General features: G+C 44.0%; 1 protein-coding gene across 1 annotated transcript in view; it reads right to left on the bottom strand.

The window, feature by feature from the left end:
- Positions 1-4,143: 4,143 nt before the first annotated feature.
- LOC144809499 (sodium- and chloride-dependent betaine transporter-like) overlaps positions 4,144-25,260 on the bottom strand; it is an 887,191-nt gene continuing 866,074 nt past the window's right edge. Inside the window, exons 14-15 of the mRNA XM_078673718.1 lie at positions 17,552-17,722; positions 4,144-8,725 (exon numbers count right to left, since the gene is read on the bottom strand). Of these exons, the coding sequence (XP_078529844.1) occupies positions 8,564-8,725; positions 17,552-17,722 (333 nt within the window). The 3' untranslated portion in view covers positions 4,144-8,563. The remainder of the gene's footprint in view (positions 8,726-17,551; positions 17,723-25,260) is intronic.

The raw sequence follows: 25,260 nt of genomic DNA, 5'->3' as shown, positions 1-25,260 counted from the left end.
ATGGCTCGCAATGTTGGGTACAAAAAACAGTTCTGTACAAGAACATTCTGCAGGTTCGGAAAAAAGGAGGACTGCTTGACAAGAGTGCATTTGGGAGAGGTTAAAAGAATCGGAGGATGAGGATTTGGATGAAATTATGGAATTGTTTGTAACTGGACTGGATATAAGCGATGAATGATGTGGTATAAAAGAGGATTCGAGGAAGGACTACAAGGATGATGGTGTAACAAGAAAGTAATGGAGTTTGAAAAACAGGATGGCTGACCAAAAGGTGTTTAGAGGGTGAAATGATCAAACCTAACCACATGGGCATTTAAGAATGACGCAGAGTACAAAGAGACTCAGGTACATGCATTGGTGGGCCTTCATGAACTAGTATGTATGATAGTACTTCTAGATTACTTCAGAGTGTGAACGAGAATAAAATTCACAGGAAACTGAGACACTGAATCTGTCACTGAAATCCTCATAAATGTGGTTTCAAAAGACGGGCTATCCAAGTATTTGATCCATACTAATATAATAAAGAGAGAGACCAAACCTTTGAGGAGGGTAAGCTCCGGAACCACAGCACCAACCGGAGCGCCGCATGCAGCATTGGAAAGGTGAGGCAAAGCAGATGGACATAGGCTATACACCGGCGCAACATATACTTTGGAAGGGACAAAGCACGTTGTGTGACAAAGTAGTCCGTTGGAAGTAGCGCCGGCTCTGAGGTGGGCGTGTGCGTACGTTTGGAGCGTGTGAATAGCGTTCTGTCGCGGTGGCTGAGTACGCCGTCGGGTGACGTTTGGAGCGTGTGAATAGCGTTCTATCGCGGCTGCTGAGTACGCTGTCGGGTGACGTTGATGCGGCGTGTGGTGTCTCAGCGCATCACGCCGTGTTGTGGATGCAGAGCCTGGGCACGATATGCACGGTAGGACGGCAAGAGGCACATATCGCTGGGGCAGACTGTGAGGCCAGAACTTCAGAGCAGGTACACACGCGTCGGCGCCTGCACATATCGCTGGGGCGCATTCTAATTGCAGACATGAAGGCAAGAGGCACATATCGCTGGGGCGCATTCTAATTGCAGACATGTCGGTCATACCCAGACAACGCCGGGATGGGCCGCTAGTCTCATATAAAAGTGTTTAGTTTTTGTTGAGAGATATGCAGCAGTTTGCAGAAAAAAATATGAATTATGCACAAAGCATGTAACCTTTCTCCTCCTTAAGGTAATACACAGAATGGCAAATGGCTACCAATATCTTTGTTCTTTTTTTACGGAGTTTTATATAGTGTGATGTTGACCTGAAGGTATCGGAATCAGAGCGCTTTACATAGCACCAATTGCGTTACATGAGGACACATTCATGTTTGTTAGGCACGGGGAGATTAAGTGATATGCCCAGAATCACAGGATGTTTAGCGTCATTGCCGAGACTCGAACCCAGTTCCCCAGATTCGAGGTCGACCGCCCTAGCCCTTAGGCCCACCCCTCTCCCCACTCCCCTACTAGGAGTAGAGAACTGCACATACATGTATGATGTTATTAGGAAGATGTTGTGGGCAAATTGCATTACTTAGCACTCCACAACAGTCTCTGAGGCCTTGAGAGGACAGCTTGGTGTCACATGGGTTGACCTTGGATGATTACCAGCGGAGGGCAAGCAGAGTGGGTGGTAGATTCTGGGAAAAGAAGATCAGAAAGGCTGCAAATAAGTGCAGGATAAGAGCAGTAGGAAGTAAAGTACATTACAATATGTAAAGAGCAGAAAGGTTAAGGGTGGGTTCGAGTGAGACTTAAAGTGGGCAATGATGTTCTGACATATGAACTGAAATGTAATTCTGTGAAGGAAATTTCAAGTTCTGGTGTGGAGGCAGGACTGGGTAAAGAGAGAGTAGCAAAGGATAAGTTTTGTCTTGAGTTGTGGTAAAGTTGTAAAGCTGGTGGTGATAGTGAAGGATGATGTATAAGGATGTCCAAATGAATCCTGTATGGAGTTAAGATTTCATGTAGGAATTTCTCCAGTTCTCTAATGAAAATAGACAGGGCAGTGGCATTAGCAGGATTAGGACATGTAAGAGGGAGTGAAGTTGATAAGTCTGAGTTGAGTGAGTTTGAGTGGTGAGGATGAAGGGGAGGCATGGGAAAAGTGAGAGACATGGATTCAGTTGAAGGGGAGGGTCAGGTCAGAATAGAGGCAAATGTGTTGGGTCAGAGGAAATGATAGTTCATGTGTGGTGTTATTGAGGTGATCCTATGTTTCCATTTTTATGTACATAGTGATTTGATAAGCTTTGTACAAAAATATAGGAGAGAGATCACAGCTTTCGAGATAGTCACTTTTGTTCCCATCGATTTTCTTTAATGCAAACTCATTGTGAACAGGCAGTTCCTACAAGGTAAAGTGAGGCTCACACAGTGGTGCTGCTGTCCTGCAAGTACTCCAAGATACAATGTTTCATAATTAAGAACCATTGGGAGATAGAAGATTTTCGAACTGATGAATCTCATAAGATTACTGAAAAATGTTTTTTCAAGTATGGCGTTAATCTTATCAAATGTTAGTGTCACTAATTGCATTTCATTAAATTGTTTCTTAAATACTCAATTCCTGCCTGTTTTTTCTTCGACCTAGCTGAATTAATACATGTTCACAATTACTTTTATCCATAGCTTCTGTTGTTCAATAACTGGACGTCCAGTTCCCCAAAGAGTGGTTGGTTAAACACGATTTGTATGACCAATATTTAAAGCACATCTGGCTGACAAAAAAACACCTCAAACTCAATGCGCTCAAAACAGACTTTCTCCTAATCTCCCAACCACAAGGACAAGGTGACAAAGTAAACTGGATGAAACACCTAAGAGCCCTCAAATGCAAACCTACCATTATCGATTCCACAAGATCACTGGGAATAATATTCAACAAGAATCTCAACATGAAGGAACACACCAGCACAGCCACCAGGGAAGCCAACTTTTATACGAGCATTCTCAGAAAACTAAAATCCTTGCTCAATGACAACCAACTAAAACCAGCTGTTCAAGCTCTAGTTATACCCAGAATAGACTATGGGAATACAAACCTATGTGGCTTGCCGAGATCCAGTTTGGCTCCTTTAAGAGCCTCACTTAATGCGGCTGCAAGACTTGTAGACTTGTCTCTGGCTGCAAGAAGAACAACCATATCACCCCTCATCTAAAGGAACTAAATTGGCTCCCTTATGAGACAAGAGCACAGCTGAAAACTGCATGCATGACACACAAAGCCCTGCACTTCAATACACCAAAGTATCTAGCCAATTAACTGGAATTATCAGGCAATAGCAGAACTTGGCGAAACACCAACACCCTGCTATTGAAACCGTAAAAACTTAGGAAAAAGAAAACCTACACACGCACCTTCTCTAGCCTAGCACCAAAGACCTGGAACGCCCTGCCCCCGGCAATCAGAATAAACCTCCCACCACCTCCTTCAAAAAAGAAGTCAAACTAATTTGAATGAATTTAACTTTCTCCTGATCCCAGCCCTGTTGCGAGTTCATACCAACTAGAAGCTGCTCACCTACCAGGATGCGTGATGAACTCTAAACGAGAATGACTAACACACTCCTGATCTTCAACGAGAACCTGCAACATATACGATCTCATGTTAGCTACTCATTTCTATGTGACCAGTGCTCAACTTTTCTTTTGATGTGACTTTTGTAAAGCGCTCTGATACCCTCATTGGGTCTAGTCCGAGCTATATAAAACTTTATAAATAATAAATAAATTAAATAAATAAAAATCTACTAATATACAGAGCCCAATTACTCCTAAGTCTGATTCTCTGCAGACAGTTAATGGCCAATGTAAGTTATTTTAAATGTAATCTCTTTATTCATTGTTTATTCAGTTGATTATTTGTTCCTAGTTATGAAACATACTTATGGAAAACACTGCTACCTTTGTGGTGAATCTTCCTCTTGATTCTAGGTTCTCAAGTCTACTTCTAGATGTGACTTCTTGAAAATAATCTGTTTAGAGACATTTAACATCTTTTATCTAGGTACTGTGCCTGCTGTCCAAAGCCACTCACCCAAAGCTCATTTGACTCATCAATGGAATTTGCACTTGGCAACATTGAACACACAACTCACAATGGCCAATTCAAAGTCTACATTAAAAACCTTTATTTCTTTAAAGAATGTGTGAGTACAAAGTTTATAAAATATACATAGAACTGTTAATACAGTAATAAATGTTTTCAAAAGACGAGGATTCCTCTGACACAAACAAGATATGGTTAAACAGCTAGATTAAAACATGCTACATCATGACTCGGGACTTCACATTAATCCTTCACAGTCGGAACAGCTAAACTCCTTGAGCAAGACGTTTTTGTGGGTACCAGTAACAGAAATGGCTCTCTGCTAGCCAAAGATATCACTTTTTAGTTTTTTGCACATGATACGTTCCTATGTACAATTGAACCAAATATCCTATAGGCCTATTGACACCCAAACATGGTGTTTGAATCTTGAAGATGGGGGAATCTAGATAGGAATGGGAATATGACAGTCCATTAGAGTCGGCCTCAACAAAACTTTGGTGGAGATACAGACAAATGTAAAACATATCCAAAGATGTATCTCTATGTTATCAGTTAACTTTTCATGCATTTTCAAGCCACTAAAAGAAAGGAAGAAATACTAGCAAAGTATTGTTCACCAACAATTATGTTTACATCAATCTTCCAAACCAGTCTGTGGTGAATGACTCTCTACACAGCTTTATACAACCCTAAAGAATCGCCCTTTGTTTTATCTTTGTAGCAAAGTGGTGTATGGGGAAACAAATGTTAATCTTTCTTATTTGAGCCCCTCTTAAGTTACATGTAACAATATTTTCTATCCACCTGTTTTCCAAGTCTGTAGTAATGCTATTTTAGCAACGTTCTAGTTAAGCCAACATTTGTTTCAGTAAAAGTCATGGTAAAGTGCTAGGGGTGATAGACTGATCAATGCTCGTACTGGTTGAGGGCATAAATGCTTAATAACTTAACTACATGATGAAATGTATGAAGTGATGCTGGGACAACTATAGGGATTCTGAAGTTTGATGCACCCAAGAGACAGTATCCCATTTCACATGTCTTATGTAAAAACATAGAATTTGATGGCAAATTTGAACCACTGGCAATCTGATTGTTATAATTGTATCTAGCTATTTTATGAGTACCTTCTTTTGTTCCTATTTCTGTCTCCACGGACTGCTGGGAGGTGGTTCCACACATTTCCATTCTTGCTGTGACTTCGTAGTTCATTCTCCTTCCATTCTAATATTGTGATGCTTTTTAACAACTTCTTTTGAACTGAACAACAACTTACCAATACATTCGAGGCATATGTATAGCTCTATTATGAACCTAGACTCCACTAGACTTCAGCTACTTTAATCACTGAGCTACTCATCAACGACTAAGGAGTTCTTATTCCACACCATTTTGGATTTCCATTTACATACTGTTGTGAGTTTACAAAATCATTTTTTTAACTCAAGCTTTCTATAGCAAAAACTGGATAAAAATTTCCCAATATCCTTTTTTTCTTCAACTCTTGTCACTACTTCATACAATGCCTTGCACTGCTCCAGTCAATTTTTGATTTAACTGTCGTTCCATATCACAACTTTGATTAAGGTTGGTAACACCTTAATCCATATCTCCCTAGTATTCCTAAACTCATTTTGTTTTTTAGTTTGGCTACTCTATGGTCAGTAAACTTGGCTGTAACTATTCATGCATGGAATTACATAGAGTTATATGTGAACCTCACCTTAACAAGTTATTGAAAATAGAGATTTGACTTTACTCTTATGCAGGCAGACATGCATGCATAACAGTTTATACAATCATGTTAGTTCCAGAAGACATAGTTCCATCTCTGGTCTTCTTATCCATTAAGGTGAGATTAGTTTCATGGCTGAAGATATATACAGCACCCTTTTTTCACTCTTTTGTTATCAAGGGGATCATTGTGCGAGAGATTTAATTTAACATGACATAGACACATCTAAAATTGATGATTAATCCTCCTTTATTTTATGTCCCTCTTTGTGAAGGTGTAGCTTTTATAGGAGCAGCACTATTTGATGCCATAAAAAGATCTTCTATTGTGTTGGTCCATGCAAATAATTTATTAGAACTGTTTGTAAATCAACATTCACGGAACCTGTATAAACCACTATCCATTTGCAAGTTATTAAAAGTAAATAATTGTATAAAACCTACATACTTTGAGCGTTCTCTACAAATGGATCCTGGAGTATTTAGATTGTCCTAGGTGAAAATGAAAAATGAGAAAGAAGAAGATGCTTCCGAAGGATTATCTAGTGTATAAGACAATTGCATTTTGCATCAATGATGAATCAGATGAGATATGCTCAAACAGTATGATCAGCCTACATTGTGTATGGTGCAGAAATTGCTTGGTAAGCATCTGTGACTCAAGAACTGATCAGGTGGTTCTCCAAGATTGTCCAATCAGCTGTACATTGTAGAAGATTCAGCAATGCTTCTGGCAGAAATGATATTTTTAGCTCTGAAGGTATCATAGAGAAAAGTTCTGAAAGTGACTGCTTGAGGGTCATTGGATCTGTAACAATCTAACTGTGACCTTTGGAAGTGTTCCTTTACTGTCTCAGGTAGAGCGCTAGACCTGTTTTTATATGGCTCAGTCTCCATTGGGGAGAATGGATTCACAGTCTAGATACACCAGACCAAAGAATAGCGGTCTAGCTGCTTCATTGTATTGAAATCATCAATTAATGTTTCTGAGGGTCTCAGTAAAAGGTTGTATGCACCAGTGCTTGCACATCTGTTGACCATCGTTTTCACATTTGGTGTTGCAATCTGATGTGAACTGCAATGGATTTTAAAACATAATGTTAATTTGTGAAATTGCTTCTGTTATGAATCTTATTCTCCTCAGTGTTTAAAGAATAAAGCAATTTTTAGTAACAATAGTGATATTCTGTAGTATTGTGCAATGAGGAGCCATTCACTTTCCCAGGTTTTTGCCATTGTACCAGTTTTTAAGGTTCTCATTCCAAAAAAAGCATTGTACAAAGTAGTTTTTGCCATGAGCCAGAATTTGATATGGAGTTGAGAAACCCATTTAACAACTTGGAAAACGCAAGAATGAGGCTAAAACATTCAAACAATGACTGTCTCATGTGCCATGGGAAACCTATTCCAGCTGAATGGAAACAGTTGTCTCTACCTCAAGTTGCTCATCACAAAATGCTGCTCTTACTTCCAATTTAGAGAAACATCTTGTACATTCCAGATTATTTGAGATGAAAGGGAATTCAGTTTATAGCTCAATGTGTGCCCTGCTTTAGATGCGCATATAAAATTGACCCGTATGCATGTGTTGGCCTATCTCCAATGTCACTCAAAGCAAACTCGGGGTTATAAGAACAGATATTGGGATTGCAGACTTATACATGTGGACAATTTACATGGGACTGTACAGTTATACGGTTGCACAACGCCAATTTAACCATCTATGATTTGTATTTTCAAAGTGTATAAGACAAGCTCAGCTCAATACTATTTCTCAATGTTTAAGATTTAAACAAGAGGGTGATCGTGGTATTAATGTCTGATGTTCAAGGCTTGCATGGAGAGTTATATTAGTCTCATTATCAAGTTGCTGCACCTATGTGCAATATTTTATAACAAGAGCGATAGTACATCTGTTTCAATTGTTTTAGTCGACTATCTCAGAAATGATGGCAACAATACATTTTAGGTGGAGAAAGACAAATGACTGAGGTGCGATTCCAGAAATCTCCTTGGATGGCATGGAAAGAAGGTATTATGACAGTACTGATCCAAAGGTACACAGTAAGCCCTCTCCCACAGGACTGCACAGAAAGCTCCACTTCAAACGTTTTTTATAGATAGATCCAGTATGAAAGTAGAAGTCACAATTGTCCTGAAATATGAGAAAGGTAATCAACAACAGCATTGTAATAATGTATAATCAGGGACGTATAAGTGTCATTTTAGAGGCACATCAGATATTTGGTCCTTTCAGACAAAGAAGGGATGTTCTAAGTCTGTCTGGAGTTGAATGTAAGTCCTGGTGAGAAGGAAATCTTTGATTTGCTTTGCAACATCTCTGATTACTTAAGAAGGACAATCCAGGTCTAAGACAAAGGCTGTGTAGATTAAATGTGTCCATCCCCTATTTCAGATGAAGTGGATCATATTGCAATTATTTAGGAGGAGCTGTACCAGGTGTAATGTTCAAGATTATGAGCGTTGTTACAGAGCTTCCAGCAATTATACCTTACAACCTGTTTACACCAATCCGTTTTGTTCATTTTTGAAAAAAAAGTTCTTACACGTGATTCAGGAAAATCTCCTTGGTTAAAATGATCATAGTCTCAGGTGTAGAAGTTGGTTTTCCCCTGAGTTAAAGGAGAATGTTAATGGATCTGGAGGAGAATGTATTCCAGGTGCCAAGAAGGAATGCTTCAAAGGTGGAAGGCAAGCTCTCTCCAGTAGTCTGATGTTTATGTCTAGAAGGGTGTTTCTTTATCTGATGCCATGAGACCATCCTTGTACGAAGAAGCAGAGGGTTTGAAGCCTGGATTTGAGCTGTCCCATGGCTCTGCGCAATTTAACATGTGCCTCTTTGGCCGTGGCAGGTCTTCAGCAGGAGTAACAAGATGTTTTAGGCGCTGTTCAAAATAAAACAATAAGAGGCTCTTAATGAATGATACATACAGGTGACTTTTTGTTCCAGTACAATGTTCATTATTTTGATCAGAAGATGAACCCAGCAAAATTACAAGCATTACCTCCTCATCTCATATTGTCTTCCCATTACTTACTAACTGAGAGAGACTTTAACTTTATTAACCAGCAGCCCTTCAAAGATCTTTATTAGCTTTTCATTAACAAACATATATACAGCCCCTTCCTGTCACATAGAGGTAGGGAACTCCGAACACTTCTCCAGGGTTTTTCTGTGCTTGCTCTCGTGGCGCTATGCTCCATCTTTTTGGAGCTATTCTTATGTTTCCTTTGCTACTGCTCTTGTATTCCTGTGTTGATTTTTGTCTTTTGTTTTCCCTTTACTCTGTATGGTACACCAAACCTGAAAATTGGAGCATCCAGGGTTGGTGTATGACCCCGCCAGAGGAGTGGTGCTTAAAGTCTGTGTCCCATGTTGACATGTGCACATCCGGCACTCTTAGTTACCATTGAGAGAATTCTGCAGAGGCTGTTCCGGCAGAGGTTTCAAGCTGTGCATGATGATGGGCCTGCATATTAGAAATCCAAATATTCTTACCTGTGTATGATGCTGAATGCTTCTGCTTTGCAGTGGCCTGATGACTGGGGGAGATTTTATAACTTCCTCCAGGGCCTATGACTTAGCACTTGAGATAAGGGGGCAGGCTTGCATGATTGCCTGTTCTTGTTTATTTTACTTTATGATGTTTCAGCTCAGGTCTATTTAAGTGGAGAAGTGTGGCTCAGGGGTTAGAGGCAGCAGACTCGGAGGCTGAGATCGGTCCTGAACCAGGGTTCAATTCCCCACCTCGGCGGGGTCTTGGGCTAAACAAATTCCACGGACTCGATAATTCTCGCCCCGGTGCCTCCTCGACTCACGGGTTCACACTCTGCGACTCTGGGCAATAGCTTGCTTAATCTCCACAACGCCCCCTCGCGGCGGGATGCCTGACTTTCACCTTGTGGATACCCTGCTATCTCACAGGGGAATACCAGGAAGGGTTCCCTAAGCAAGCGCCGGGAAACCCACTGCGGGTAGCTGTGCGCTATATAAGCTCAACTACATACATACATAACTACATATTGGTTTTCCTTGTTTCTGTATGAAGAGGTACTTATTGGAAAAGCCTGAACAAAAGTGAGGAGGCACTGGGTCTCAATGTTTGATATTTCAGGACCTATGCAGATGTTTGGCAATGCCTTCAGACAATTTACCATACAGAAGACTTCTGACAAAATGCATCCCGTGTTTCCCCTTCCCCAAAGAGAGATTATAGACACCTGAGTAGAGGAAGGCATACTTGAAAAGTAAAGGATGTTTCAGCTACTAAGCCAGATAAAGAACTTCAGCTTTTGGTGAAATCAATTTCAGAGGAATTGTAGTGGGGAATACTGAATCCTGACTACCAATGGGACAGAATATTATTACAACAATATAGAGAAACAAAATATATAAAGGTATGTGCACACGGGACACAGCAATTTACTGTTTATAACTCCACATCTACATGCCCTTAAAATATAGATACCTCACCAAGGTATTTTTATGCGGAGTTACATATAGCAAATGTATTAAAACTTAACTTTCAATATTTTGTCCCATGATATTGTCGTAATGATATTCTGTCCGGTTGATATTCAGGACTTGATATTCCCAGCCTACACCTTTCAGAGGTCTTCATGAAACAGCTGAAGGAGCATTTACCTTCAGTTACATCCCCGGATAGATCTGGATCCTCTCAAGTGTCAGTGAAAATTTCCGTGGCATGGTCACTGTCCGCTCTGGATAATGACGAAGTAGAACAAGGTGGTAACATTTTTACACCTAGAGGCTAATACAGTCAGAAAGTGGAGCTTCAATGTGTGGTGGTGTTAGACCTGGCATCTTTGGCGTGGTTTCCCCCTATCTTTTTGCCTCTACCTACTGTATTTTTGATGCTGTGCTGGATTTCGTTTTTGCTGGTTGAGATGCTTTGGGCACTTTGCCACTGCTGTTCAGTGTCAAAGTGCAAGTGCTCCCTGTGTAAATTGGTATTATGATTGGTTATCCATGCTTGGCATATTTATGTCACCAAGAAGTCCCTAGTAAAGTGCACTGAGTGTGCCAAGGCTGGTAATAACAAATGCTAAAGCAAAGAACCTGACAGTGGATCCCTTCTGGTAGACAGCACCTAAGTTGCTATCCCTCCATATTTCTATCCTCTTCTATCCTCATGAGGAAATGTGTGCACACTGTATCACCCCCACTGTCAAAAGGTTGTTCCCGAAGGAACTCCACAATTTTATAACAAGAGCCCAGGTGCACCACCACTCAATACATAGGGAAATGATATATTCAATCTATTCCCAAACAGTAATTGTATTCCAAAACTTCATTTATTAAAGATATCAAAAAGGAATTATAAATAACAAGATCATAAACATCAGAGTGCAGAGTTCTTATAAAAGATCTGCATTGAATATCTGCATTGCAAACAGATCCTTGATCACCACCGGCTCTGAATTAGGCCTATACTGTGACAATGATGAAATGCTCAAAGTTGAGCTTTCCAGATTGTGTAGATGTAGCAGTCACAGATGGACTAAAATAAACTGTACTTTAATCAATCAAACATTTATAAAGCACAGCAAATCACCCATAAACCTCTTGAGGTGCTGAAAATGTTGGTTCCTTTATTTAGTCTCTGGCTGGATCCTTCATCATTGTCTGACTCTTTAAAATTGAGAACGTCCCTGTCAGTCAGCAAAGCACAGACGTGCTTAAGACATTTACGTGCTGCCTCTAACCTGCCTCCATCAAAGCATCCTACACAGAAAATGAAGACGCTGAGAAACCATTAGGTATATAGAGGACTGAGCAAAATGAAGACAGTCTCAGTAGAAACCTTCAGCGGAAATTAGTTTACTTTTTTTTTTATATTTCTTTTTTTATTAAACAGTTCGACCAAAACACATCAAATGGTTACAAGCAGGTGTCTCCATCATTCCTCAATAACATTTTATACATTTCAAAATAATGCACAATTGTTGTAATAGGTGGATCACAGGGACTCAAGCGCATCTATCTCCCTCAGTCGGTCCGGCGGGGTACAGATATCACCCCTATGTTGGTTCCAAGCCTCCCATACCTTATTCCATTTTCCCGGGCACCCCGGGCGACGTATACAGACTTTTCCGTCAACATACACCAGTCCAGGTCTTCCATCCACTTCCCAATCTGAGGCGTTTGACTAGCCCCTCCACAGTTGAGCGATGTTACGCTTCGCTACCATAAATGCCACGTTGCCCACTGCGTTGTGTTGGTGTTGAGGTCCGTGGGTTCCCAGACATTTAATATGCATCTACGAGCCACTAGCTGCAATTAAATCCCTAAAACCACCCGCATCGTGTGGTGGACCTCCCTCTAATATGATTGCACGTGTTGGCAGAGCCACAAGATATGGCTAAACGTCCCCAGTTCTCCACAGCCCCTTCTATACTCACCACTCTCTAAATAACACATTTTAACAAGGTGAGGACCCATGACATACTTCCTATGCAGTATTTTAAGCTGCACTAAATGCAGCCTGGCCTGGATTGCAACTAACCGCGGGATGAAACCGCGTCTTGCCATTCTTCGTCATCTATTTCCTGGCCACCCTCGTTCCAAAGTTGTTTGAGATTTAGTAATGGATCTTCCATATTATTTATTAATTTCCAATATATCAAAGAGATGGTTCGTCAAGCACCCTATCTTCTAGGGGAGAGGTGTCCGGCAGTTACGTGTCTCTGGGGATGTGAGAAAGTAGCGCGCGTCGAACTTTTAGGTAACAGAAGTACTCACTGTCATTCAGACTGAACTGAGGCTTAAGTGTTTCAAACGGGAGAACCGTACCCCCTCCCCAGATAAGATGTATTCACGAGATCCCAATAAGGTCCCACTTGTCAAAACCTTTGTATTTCCAGAGGCTTCCTAATTTCTCCGAGTTCCAGAGCGGGGTGGCCAGTGTAAGCTTGTTTTCCCACTTTAGGTGCCTATTGACTGTGTGCCAAATCTGAACTACGTGCGCCGTGGGTCCAGTCAAAGGAAACCTACGGGCCCAGCATATAGCGCTCTGGTATATTCTCCCCCAGGAAGCTGCCACCTATCCATGGCAAATACCAGATCATTTGGCTGACTGTACACCCTGTGATTGATATCTGCAAGCTGGGACGCCCAGTAATATTTTTTAAGGTCAGGCAACCCAATTCCTCCATCATACCAATTTAGGGTTAATTTTGAAAACGCTATACGGGGTTTACCATCCCAGAGGAGCTGTCTCTGGAGACCCTCGATTTCTCTAAAATAAGAGGCTGGGCCTGGATCCATCACGTTATGAAGCACATACAAGAACCGAGGCAGAGCCATAATTTCAAAAAAGCACTGCTCTACCCAGCAAGGAGAGCGGGAGGGATTACCAGTGAGCGACATCACTCCTAAGTCTCAATAAGGGACGGTTAAAATTGTTAGCATAACGGAGTTTTGAATCCAATTTTATGTAGATATTGAGGTATCTAAAACCTTCACGGGCAATTTGAATCGGGCAGGCCCTTGGAATAGCCGACATGTCACCTCAGAGAACATGCAGCACCGATTTAGACCAATTTATCGCAAAGCTAGAGTATCTGCCAAAGATTGCCAGTACGTCCAGGAGGCACATCAACGATCCTCTCGGATTAGTGAGATAGAGCTGAATGCCGTCTGTGTACAGGGAGATCTTATCTTGCCAATCCAAAGACCACCTCGTTCCACGTATTGACCGGTCCTGTCTGACCCATGCCACTAGCAGCACCAGGGCCAAAGCAAAAAGAAGCGGAGATAGGAGACAAAACTGTTGGGTGCCCCTGCTCAGGCGAACATCAGGGCATTTGTGATTATTTACCACCACCCGGGCCATTGGATCGGAGTACAAGAGGCGTATCCAGACCGTAAATTCCAGACTGAAGCCCAGTTTGACTAATACCGTAAACAGTTACGGCCACTCAACCATGTCAAATGCCATGGTGGCGTCTAAGGATACCAGGGCTGCCGAGTCCATTATCGTGGGGGTCCTCTGCAGCAGCCCATGCAAGCAACGCAAATTAAGGGCCGTATTGCGGTGGGGCATAAAGCCCGATTGATCTGGGTGTATCAGAGTGGTGATGACTTTCGCCAACCACGACGCTAGCAATTTCGCAAGGACTTTGGGCTCCAAATTAAGCAACGATATGGGCCTGTAAGCTGTGCAACTGGTTCTGGGTTTACCTTCCTTGTGGATGACCACGACATTGGCTACCCCTTGGTCATATTGGAGCTGCCCCTTCTCCTTACTTTCTCCAAATATGGAACGGAGGTGCGGGGCAAGCATATTCAAGCTCAATATGTAGAGCTCAATAGGGATCCTGTGAGGTCCCGAAGCTTTTCCTGATCGTACACCGCTGATGGCCTGGGCAACCTAATCGTCCATTAGCGGGGATTCCAAATAGTCACAATTGTCACCCGATAACGTGGGTAGCTTAATATCTCTAATCATCTCCCCGTTTTCCGTTTCGGTGAATCTGCCCGACATGCTATATACCTCACGATAGTGATCTGCAAATGCATCTGCTATAGCCTTCAGGTCCGTAATAGCTCTGGAGTCTTTCCCTTGCACTTTGGGCACTAATCTCAACACCCACTCCCTTTTATCCAACCAAGCTATCAACTTTCCTGCTTTATTGCCGTGCTCATATAACCTACTCTGAATCTCTCTACTCTGTGCCGTAGCTCTGTCCCTGGCAATGCCATTGAATTAACCCTGCCGCAGCCTCAAAAGGTGAGGGCCCTCAGGGGTTACCGCTCGGGCCACCTCTTTTTCCGATTTCAACACGTCCTCTTCTGCTCTTTTAAGCTCAGCTTGTCATTCCCTCTTTCTCCCTGCAATCAAGGAGAGGGCCTCCCCCCGAATAAAAGCTTTATATGCCTCCCACAAAGTCTGCGCTGACCCAACCGTACCCTGGTTTTCTTGGAAGTACCTATCTGTGGCACTTGTGCTTGGGTCTTTCACGTACCATGGGTTAATGGGGGTGACCCTACCTGCGCTTACGTGATCAAATTCCATCTTGAGTCACACAGGGGAGTGATCTGAGATGCCCCGACCCCGGTGACGCACCTCCCGTAGAGGATGGGCCTGGGCAGCAGGGACCAGCAAATAATATATTCTCAACAAACTTTGGTGTGCACAGGATACGTGCATGTATTGCGTTCTTCCTGGGTTGTGAGATCGCCAGCTATCTATTTGTCTCCCAGACCATTCACATTCCAACTCAATACGCTGATCCCCAATCCCCGTCCATCACTCATCACAATTTCTGTGTGAATATATCACCTGCTCTGCAATATCGTTTGAAGCAGTCGAAACAAGGAACACTGTAAACAATACAAATCCAAAATTAAAAAACAATATACACCCCACCCAACTCCCCTCCTCCGTGCAACCCTGCTCGCAATGTTTGCCCATTACCAAATTAGCAGAGTGCCTGTTCCCCTACACACAAACACTATCTAAGAACTAAAAGTAGTAAGGAGGAGGAAGGCCGGCACTCCGTCCCCCGCCCCCAAGTCCAAGTTACATGAAAAGAAAATTAGTTCCTGAAGGTCGCAAGGCTTATGTCTGCTCGTGGGGCTCCCAACCCCTGTACCTGACCCTCGTCTGTCCTTCTATTCGGCCGACTGTCAATCTTGTTCCTGCATCGCTCGTTCTTCTCCGCTGTCTCTTGCTCCAGTGCCACCAGGGGGACAACTATCTAGCCAGTCATATGCCACCTCCGGTGTATCGAAGAACCATGCTCTACCCTCCACTTCCACTCAGAGTCTCGCCGGGAACATCATAGCATATTTAAGTCCTTTGTCTCTAAGTTTCTTCTTTGAAGCGAGAAAGTTTCTGCGTTGTCTCTGCACCAGCTGCGTGAAGTCGGGAACAAATGAAAGGTTGTCATTTTCATAGCGCAGTGGGAGCGCCGCCCAGGCCACCTGCAGGATGGCATCTCTGTCTCTAAAATTTAAAATCCGTGCTATCTTCGGCCGCGGGGGTGCACCGGGCCTTGGTCTCTCACTGGGGGACCTATGCGCCGTTCGATAGTGAAGAATTTGTCAAGTCCTTTGGGCTTGAGATGTTGTAGGTTAAGTTCCTCTACGAACAGATCAGGGGCTGGGCCTTCTGCTTTTTTAGGCACTCCCAAGATGCAGACGTTGTTGCGTCTGGACCTCCCTTCGTAGTCGTCCACTTCCGTTCGGCTGTTGCGCAGAAAGATTTCAAGTCCCTTACTTCCTGCTGGAGCTGTGTCACTTCCTCCGTCAAACTAGCCGTCTTTATATACAGCAACTTGACTTTTTCATTGACCTTAGTGAGATCAGCTCGAATAAGGTTCACCTCAATTGGGTCTATGTCCAAATTATGATCCAGCAACTCCATTTTGTTCCCCAGGGATGCTCTGACCCCATCAATGGCCGCCATCCAGTATTGCCAGGGTCAATTCCATACTTTGACCAGCAGAGTCTGACACTCCCGCAGGCGCTTGCCGAGAGTCTGTCTGCGACCCCCTAGGCAGCATGTATCGGTCTAGTCTGTTGGACTGTATCTGCCACGTACCTTTAGGGGCCCTAGACTGAGTCTTGTCACTTTCTGGTTTAGTCGCCATTTTGGGCCTGGTCCCACTGCTCTCACATGTCGCTGACACAGGGGTGTCCGTTCGTGATCTCTATGCCCACAAGAACCTAAGTCGCACACCACACAGGCCAAATCCGGATCGGGTTTCCAGTCAACAGCACACCACGACTCCATGGGTGTCCAGGAGTCACGCCAGGAAAGTCCGCCCCCTATCACCTCCAGTCGATCTGCTTCAGTTACTATGGGTCCCACTATAGCCAAGAAAACTGTCCAGCGCCCACAGGACAGAGCGCAACCAGAGTATCCGTCAGCCACTTATCTGTATTGGGGAGATTTACAGGCTTGACTGCACCCAATTGCACTGTTCAGGGATGCGGCTCCTCATGCCTCCCGCAGCTGCCCTTCCCCACCTGCACCAGCGCCATCCCAGTATTGCAAATCACAGGCAGAGCATGGATATGATCCCCAAGATGGCGGCTCAAAAGACTGAAGGTCTCTCTTCGCAGCTGCCTCCGCTCCACGCTGTTGTTCCCTACGAATAGTGAGGCGGCCCCCCCCCCCACCTGGCGCATACTCCGCACCTCTTGTCTGCTTCCATGCCCGCCAAACCCCCAATCTCAGTGCCGCACCGTGGCGGGCTACGGCGGTGCCCCGTAGATGTTATGCCCCTCCCCACTGTCTTGGACTGTCGAAGGGAACTGGCAGGCGTGAAGCGATCGCTGTCAAAGGAGGGAGGGGGGAGGATGAAAGCGTCTCTTACCGCCCAGCCCCGATACGGAGGCAGACGCCACTCAGGGTACCAAGGAACTGCGGCTTCTGTGCGGCCGGCAACTTCTGGTCCCGGCCGCCAATGTCAGGACGTCTTCTTTATAATAATTTGAAAAGGCTGTATTTAAGTTTGAGGATACCGGCCAGAATCAGAAATGTCACCCTGCCTCCAGTATTTGTCCACCTTAATCCTGAGTAGTCACAATGGGGCACTTAGCGCTGTTACAAACGGACAGAAAAATTGACAGTAGTTGTTTCCCCTGCTGAGAGAGAGATTTGTGACCTGGCCAGAATGGTTTTATCAAACTGGGGAAGACATTTGTTGAGAGTCATTTGACACCCCCTTCCATCTCTCACCTGTGATAGCGTGCCCTTGGTTTTCAGCAGAATGTAGATGGCGTACACAGGAATACATATCATGGAGGAGAGCGCCATCAACCATCCAATGGCATATCCCCAGGAAGGGTACACATACGAGTTGTTGTACTTTAGGGGTGTATACTTGATCAATGAAAACAAGAAAGTCCCCTGCAGAAGTAGAAATTAACAAGTCAGATGGAAAACTCTAGAGTAAAAATATTCTTTTTAGGTTATCCACAAGGCCAGTTTTAGTTGACCACAAAAAATAGCAAAAGCATTCATTAGTCTAGAAATTGCTAGTTTCAAACAACTTGCTTCAACTCCAACTTCACCATTTTACCAATCACCTTTGTTTCAGGAAAGCCTTAAGATCCTCCATTTCATTTATTACAAAGATATTGTCTAATATTTTGACCTTTCATTTACTCTACATTCCACTAAGCATCAGAATACTTGAGGGATAACAGTTGCACTTTATACATTTTTTAAAAAAAGCAGCATAAGGTTTGAGACTTAGGGCCAGATTTAGATAGCGGCGGACAGATTACTCCATCAAAACGAGGACGGATATCCCATCCGCCGAAATATAAATCCCTTAATAAGATTTCAGTGGATGGGAAATGCATCCCCATTGTGATGGAGTAACCTGTCCGCTGATATCTAAATCAGACCCTTAAACCAGCATAACACCCGATCAGACATGGATGTCATGCAAGAGCTGTTTTAAAAAAAATAGAAAAATACTTTAATAATGCCTGTAGAACATAGTGATAAAAAGCAGCGTTTTGCCGAGCGGAAAGTCGTAGTTGGTATCCCCTGACGAAGGGCTACATCGGCCTGAAATGCATTGGGATGGGATGATATGAAACAACACTTCTATTGTTGATAAACTTGACATGAAGTAGCATGACTTTAAATTAGGTGGAATGAGGAACATTGAATATTACCATTATAAAATAAAATACTGTAACTGAAGCTTGATGAATGTTTGATTTACATCAATGAAGAGTATATACTCCTGTGATAGGGACATTGGCAGTGCTAAAGGGGATGAACCCCAATTAGAGAACGCTGCTTTTCATCACTATTAGTTTACACTCAATGATCAGTGAGTGAAACCCTTTATGCACGCTACAAATTGAATACGATTCCATGCAAGACTGTAATACTGAGAGTGCACGATCCCTTATACATGTGAATCCCAAATAGAGAAAATACGTCATTCAATGAAGCAGCAAAATGTCACAATGAAACTTTGTATTGCACTAAAAATGTACTGTTTATGATCAGCTGCTCACTCACATCATGCTGTTTATAAGTCATTGAGAGCAATGAGTACTGCAATCCCTTGGCCAAAAATGGTTGTTGCTAACATGCTGCTCTTAAATCACTTACTGACCGTGAGGTTATGGGAAAGTACAAACAAGCTATAATTCAAAAAGGGCAACATCCAGGGAAAAATAACATTTTCACACAATTAAATCAAGGCAATATTCACAATAATTACATATCTTCCAGGGCAAACTATTTTTCCGGGCTTATTGTTAGGGTTGGCTGGGACCTTTTTTAGTTGGATATATTGTGATATAAAAATGTTAAGAGCACTGTGTCAATGAATCTACATATGGGAGTCAAGAGGATAAGTATTTGCCTGGCTCTCAAGGAAAATTAGAGTGTGCAACTCTGAGACCATATAAAGACTGTGGAGAACCTTATTTGAGCTCAGACGTCAGTCAGTAGCCAGCTGTGTGCTAAATCACTGCACAGGAAGACAGATTCAGTGGCCCTTGAGGTGTCGCTTGGGGCATATCTCTTGTACCTAGGTCACCAAGGGTGGTGATGGGATGTGTTCAGTTCAGCTCTACATGGAGAAAAGTGGTTACCTGAAAAGGTCTTGATGGGAAGGAGTCCCACAAAGGCTGAATCAAGCAAAATGTCTGCAGAGAAAGAAAGTGTTTTTGCCAGGGTCACTTCTCAGCTCAACTGTACTTATTTGATCCAGGGAGGTCCTCTGGTTTCTCATGAGGAATTGTGAGAGATTCTTGGTCTTTTCTGTCCAGCTCTCTGGACTCCCTGTGCAGGCTGAGTCTTCCGTACAGGTACGGTTAGCAGCATCAGCAGCAGCTGGCCAGTACAGTGATATTGGGACATCAGAATACAGAAATGAACAGCACCAACCGTAGTCCTGGAAGCACTACGGAAGCATTCACACAGGTCTGTGTTAATGTAGCTCTTCTAATTGCTGGAGTGGGGTTCCAGTTTATATTAACTGTCCTTGACAGTTAGGCAGCAGTTCACTGCCAATCACTTAATGCAGTCTTACAATTCCAAGCTTGTTGGGGCACATTTTCCATACCTAAGGTATTGAAGGTTTGCCCAGCTCCCAGAATGCTATTTTGGTCTGGTATCTATGTTACATCAGGCATGCACATTCTCTAAAAGTAAGTTTTGGTGAAAGCTGTAATGTATGCTTTCCAGACAGACCCTTGGGATAAAGTAGGATGATCAAAGGTAGAAAAGGTGAGCACCGTGATAACCCTTTTTCATGGTGGCGCTCCATCTTGCATTCAGCTTTTGTACAAAAAAAACTTTGACATTAACAATAGGTAAGCCAAAGGTGACTGTGATCAGTCTTCCATCCTCCCAAGATGGTAAGGCTGTGACTATGTACGTCTCTACGGGGAGTCTGCCACAAACCATAGGGGACGTAGGATGTAGCTTAAGATCAACGTCTAATGAGGTTCTCCTATCTCCATCTACTCACCCTATTAATAATAACACTGTTATGGCAAGTGTTGTTTTAAACTCTAGTGGAAGTTGTTTGGGGGGGGGTCTGTTAGCCCCGTCCTCCCCCGATAAATGCTAAATTCATAACAAAGGTTTTTTCCTGGAACATAGCAGGCCTGGAAGCTAAATTGGACCTACCCGATTGATCCAAATTTATTGAAGATTTTGATAATTGGTCCTTCCAGGAAACATGGGCTCTGGCCCCCTTATACCGCCTAGGCTATTTAAATTACTCTAAACCAGCAACAAAGGGTACTAGGGGTAGACCGGTGGGTGGACTGTCAATTTGGGTACGCCAATGTGAGGCGTGTTAACGTGACAGAGATCCCGATTAATTGTATTGATATCTTGGCAATTAAGATTAATTCCACAAAGGGCCTTAATATAATAATTATCAATGTATATTCAAGGGGGATTGCTGGGGGGAGATGTCCGCATACTATTCACCTATTAGAGGATTTTCTCAGCTCCTTATAGAATACTGATAACAGGATCGTGATGGGGGAATTTAATACCTGTTTCGAGCCCCTTGGTAGGGACGATGGGAAGCTCTCTGAGGTTGAAGATTCTACGTGGGGGATCCCACAGTTCGAGCTTCCTCCAGTTAAAAAATGGACGCAAGCGGCCATGTACATGAATGGGCTGTGCTTAGCCAAGGGTTTGCGGGCGGCCAATGGTAGAACCAAGTCTGACAGGCTAGGGGCAATGACCTTTGATAATGGCAGATCGAAGTCACGTATAGATTATATCTTGGTTAACTTGGGGTTGTGGTCAACTATAGAGGATATGATGGTAACATTTAGATTAGAGAGTGATCATAACCCTTTAGTTTTGTCCTTGACTGACTCCAGTTTTATTGACTCTCCCATGGCTGAAGTCCCTGTAGTTCAGGGCAAAGTCTTATTAGCCAATGATGAACGCAGAGTGTGATGGCCAAAAATCCTTCTGAATGAGGACTTATTGTCTTCTATTAGGCACTTGCTAATTTGTACTGTGGACAATCTTAAAAACTTTAAGTCCCAGGAGGAGCTAAATGATAACATCACCGGTATACATAATGTTTTAATTTTCTGAGCTCAAAACCTTCTTTGTCAAAAGTATTCCACAGAACTCCAAAAGCAAAGACCTGAGTTCTAGTACATGGTATGATAAAGGCTGTAGGCAGGCACAACGAGCTTTGCTTATAGCTAATAAATCCAGAATACCAGCTGCCATTCGCAACTGTAGGGCTTTATACAAAACTGCCCAACTGTATGCTAAGAGAAGCTGGGATGAGGACCGTTGGAGGGGGCTTCTCCTGACTTGCAACGGGCGCAATATGACACAGTTTTGGCATCTTCTGAAATGGGGTAACCATTCCACGGTTAATGTTCCCTCATCCTTCGTGGAACCGCAGCAGTGGGTTTCTTATTTCGAAAATCAATTTAAACTTAGGCTCAGGTCAATTGTTGTAATTCCGCCGTCTTTGCAGGACGATCCACTGATTTTTACCTCTAGTGAAGTGGAAGCTGTTTTAATTAGCATCCCAATTAGCAAAGCTCCTGGGCCTGACTGTATACCAGCGGACCTTATTAAACATGTACAAGTTGTCTGGGTTCCTTACCTGACCATGCTGGCAAATGCCCTTGCAAGTGGAGCAACGGTTCCCGATTCCTGGCTAGGGGCTGAGATTTTGCCTATATATAAGAAGGGCGATCGATCTGCCCCGGCCAATTATCAGCCAATCAGCCTTATCGATGCGATACAAAAGATTGTGGCCCGTTTACTTCTGGGACATATTCAGGGCTGGATGGCTGACTCTGAGATATTAACTCCACTACAGGCAGGCTTTCGGCCCCATATCAGCACACTAGACCAAGCATTCAGGGTTATGCTCCTGTATTGGAAAGAGGTCTTGCTTGGGGGAGGCAAGCTTTATGCGGCCTTTGTAGACCTGCGGCCCGCATTCGACTTAGTCCCTTGATCCACCGCTTATCGAGGTGGATTATATCCCACTGGGGATTTTGATTACAGATTAGGGGTACCCTCCCCATTGTTTACATAAATGGTTATTGGTACGCTGAGCAGACTTTAATATTTGGTTAACCAAAAATCTTCCCGCAGCGGCCACGCCCCCTTGACATCGGAAAGTATAACCTTTCGTAGCACCCGCTGCGCGGGTGCTACTCACTTGTTGCTGACCTCCTGTTTGGACCTTGGGGAAGTTGGACCCTTGCTGTGTTGCTGCTGGGGCAGTGTGGACCTTGCAGGCGCCGTGCCTGCTTGCCGGTGAGCCGCTGACCACCCCCATTCCACTGCGGGACTGAGAGGCGATCGAACCAGCTGCAGCCTCTTCCCGCAGCGGCCACGCCCCCTTAACTACTGAGGGTTATAAAAGTAGTCTGGGCTTTCTGCGAAGCGGGACGCGCTCGGGACAAAGCTCGGGGCTAAGCCCGGGCAAAGGGCGGGCCCTCTGAGGCCCTCGTAGGCCAGTGTAGGCTGGGCTGGGCCTACTCTCTTTTGCCTGCTTTGTACTGGATCTGTGGTCCTTGACACAGGCGATGGACATGACATCGCCGGCTGTGGAGGGAATCACTGGGAAGGTGGTGGGAGCCAGAAATGGGACTTTGGACAATTATTTCTCTAGGGCACTGGGTGATGGGGATAAGGAAACCTCCCTGGCTGAGCGTAGGGCTGAGCGTCGTCGCTCTATTGAGACCATGAAAAATAGGCCCCTTACCGACACCATTCTTCATCTTGTCGCCCAGGAGGGAGGCTCATCAAACATTAGTGAGGACTTATTATCTCAGGATGGCGTCCCTCTTTTATTGCGGGATTGTATTCCCAACGCCTGTTTGCCTCCCGACCAGGACTCAAGTGCCCCCCCCTCCCCAGTCTCAGTTGTACGGCTGTTGATCTAACCACCCAGATCCCTACTGCAGTAAAGCTAAGGAAAACGAAGGCGAAGCAAGTAGTAGTGGTAGAGATGCATGGCCCACCCCCAAATAAGAGAAGAAGGAAGTTGAAGGGAGGTCTGGGTAAAACCAAAATCCACCACTCCGATTTCGGGAAAGCTTCAAAGCCCCCTCCCTTCCCTGATAGGGCAATAGTGGAGGTGCCTGAAGTTCCATCTGTCAGGGGCACCAACATCACAGACCATGACAATGTTCCGGGGGATATACAACCGAATGCATTACCCCCCGTTACTTCGTTAGGGAACCTGGAATTTTTACTTAGGTCATTGCTCCTGCCCATCAGTGAGAGCATAAAGAAAGTGGAGGTTCGACTCACCAACTTGGAGACTGCCATAAGTAGTATGAAAACCTCGGCTATTATCCTAGGTAGACTCTCTGAGTCTAATTCTCCCTCTAATCCTCTTCCTAACTCTCAAACCCTTGCAACTAACCTAGGACCTCCCTTAGTGATTACTACTACACCCCCTACGCAACCTCTTATGGTCAACCCTGCCCCGATACACAATAGTAAACCTATTATTCCACCTTTGCAACCAGTAGGTCCAGTTCACCCTACGACCGCTTCCAATGGGGCTAGATACAATGACTATATAGCTCCCCCACCCCCTGAAAAGCCTGCCCTTAGACCACGTAGACCCGGCCTGCCCCCTGAGGCCAATCGCTTCATGGTAGTTATGGCTGGGGTCCCCCCTCTTGAGGTGGGCGAAGGTGAGAACTTTCACTCACTTAAAAGTAAAGTCATTAAATGGCTGAATTGGAATAGACCCCTCCCGGCCCATTTTAATAATGAAATTATCATGGTGAGAATGGTACCTTGGCTGTGTAAAACCAGAAAATCTATAACTGGGGATTGTATTACGGTGAGCTTTCGAGACCCTAGGACAGTTCTACACATATGTGCCGGGCTTAATAGATCTCTCGATTCCACCATTCAGACATTATTATTATTATTAAATTACACTTGTATAGCGCTATCTACCCGGAGGCCTCGTAGCGCTTATGACTGAAACTTACTAGCGCAGACTCAGGGCAGATCAGCATGACTTCACATACAGGTGTGTTTTCAGAGCTTTCCTGAAGGAAACATTGCCAGTGTCTTTCTTCTTCCCCCCTACCCATATGCACCATGACCAAGTCCTAGGTAATTGGACGAGGGTTGAGCGGAGGGGTAAATTTCGTGGGTATGAAGCAAGACCGGTTTTTCTGCCCCCGGAGACCCCCTTCTGTGATTATAACCGATTCAACTGTCTTAACGGGCTGGAGGGTGTTAATTGACTGCCTCCAGCCCTAGTTCCCACCCCCCTCATTAGTGGTAATGGTCTAGTTGTAACATCGGGTACCAGCTCTTCTTTCATTCCCCCATCTGTAATGCCTCCTACCGCTGTCCCGGTGTACTCACCTTCCCAGGGAATAGAAACCATCGATAATAATGTAGTTGCAGATATGGGCCAATGTCTAGTAGCCGTAACCCCTTCCATCTCTACACTGGTGCACATACACTCTCATGGAGCTCATTCACCCGTCCCTGCCCATTTTCCTGCTACGATAGTTCCCTCAGTTGCCAACAAGCCCCCAATCTCCAATGTAACCGAGACCATTGAACCATCCCCCTGTTTCCCTGGTTTTAAATTTGCCAGCTGGAATATTGCAGGGTGGAGTCGGCAAATGTCGTCCTTGGGCTGGAGCGAAATCCTTTCTGATTTTGATGTTTTATGTCTACAAGAGACTTGGGTAACCACTGATATCAATCTCGATGGATTTGTGTCATATAACAACCCGGCACAAAGGTCCAATATGGGCAGGGCCAAAGGGGGGCTAGTAATTCTACTTTCAGTGAATCTTCCTGTTTGTATGAAATTACACCAGTCTGTGGGTCACCATTCACAAGTTTTAATTCTGGAACATGTAAGGGGCCATGTAACTATGTTGATTAACCACTACAACAATTTGTTTGATGCTTCTAAT

Source organism: Lissotriton helveticus, chromosome 1_1, assembly GCF_964261635.1.
Source record: "Lissotriton helveticus chromosome 1_1, aLisHel1.1, whole genome shotgun sequence".
Lineage (NCBI taxonomy): Eukaryota > Metazoa > Chordata > Amphibia > Caudata > Salamandridae > Lissotriton > Lissotriton helveticus.
This window is presented reverse-complemented; position numbering and strand designations above follow the sequence as displayed.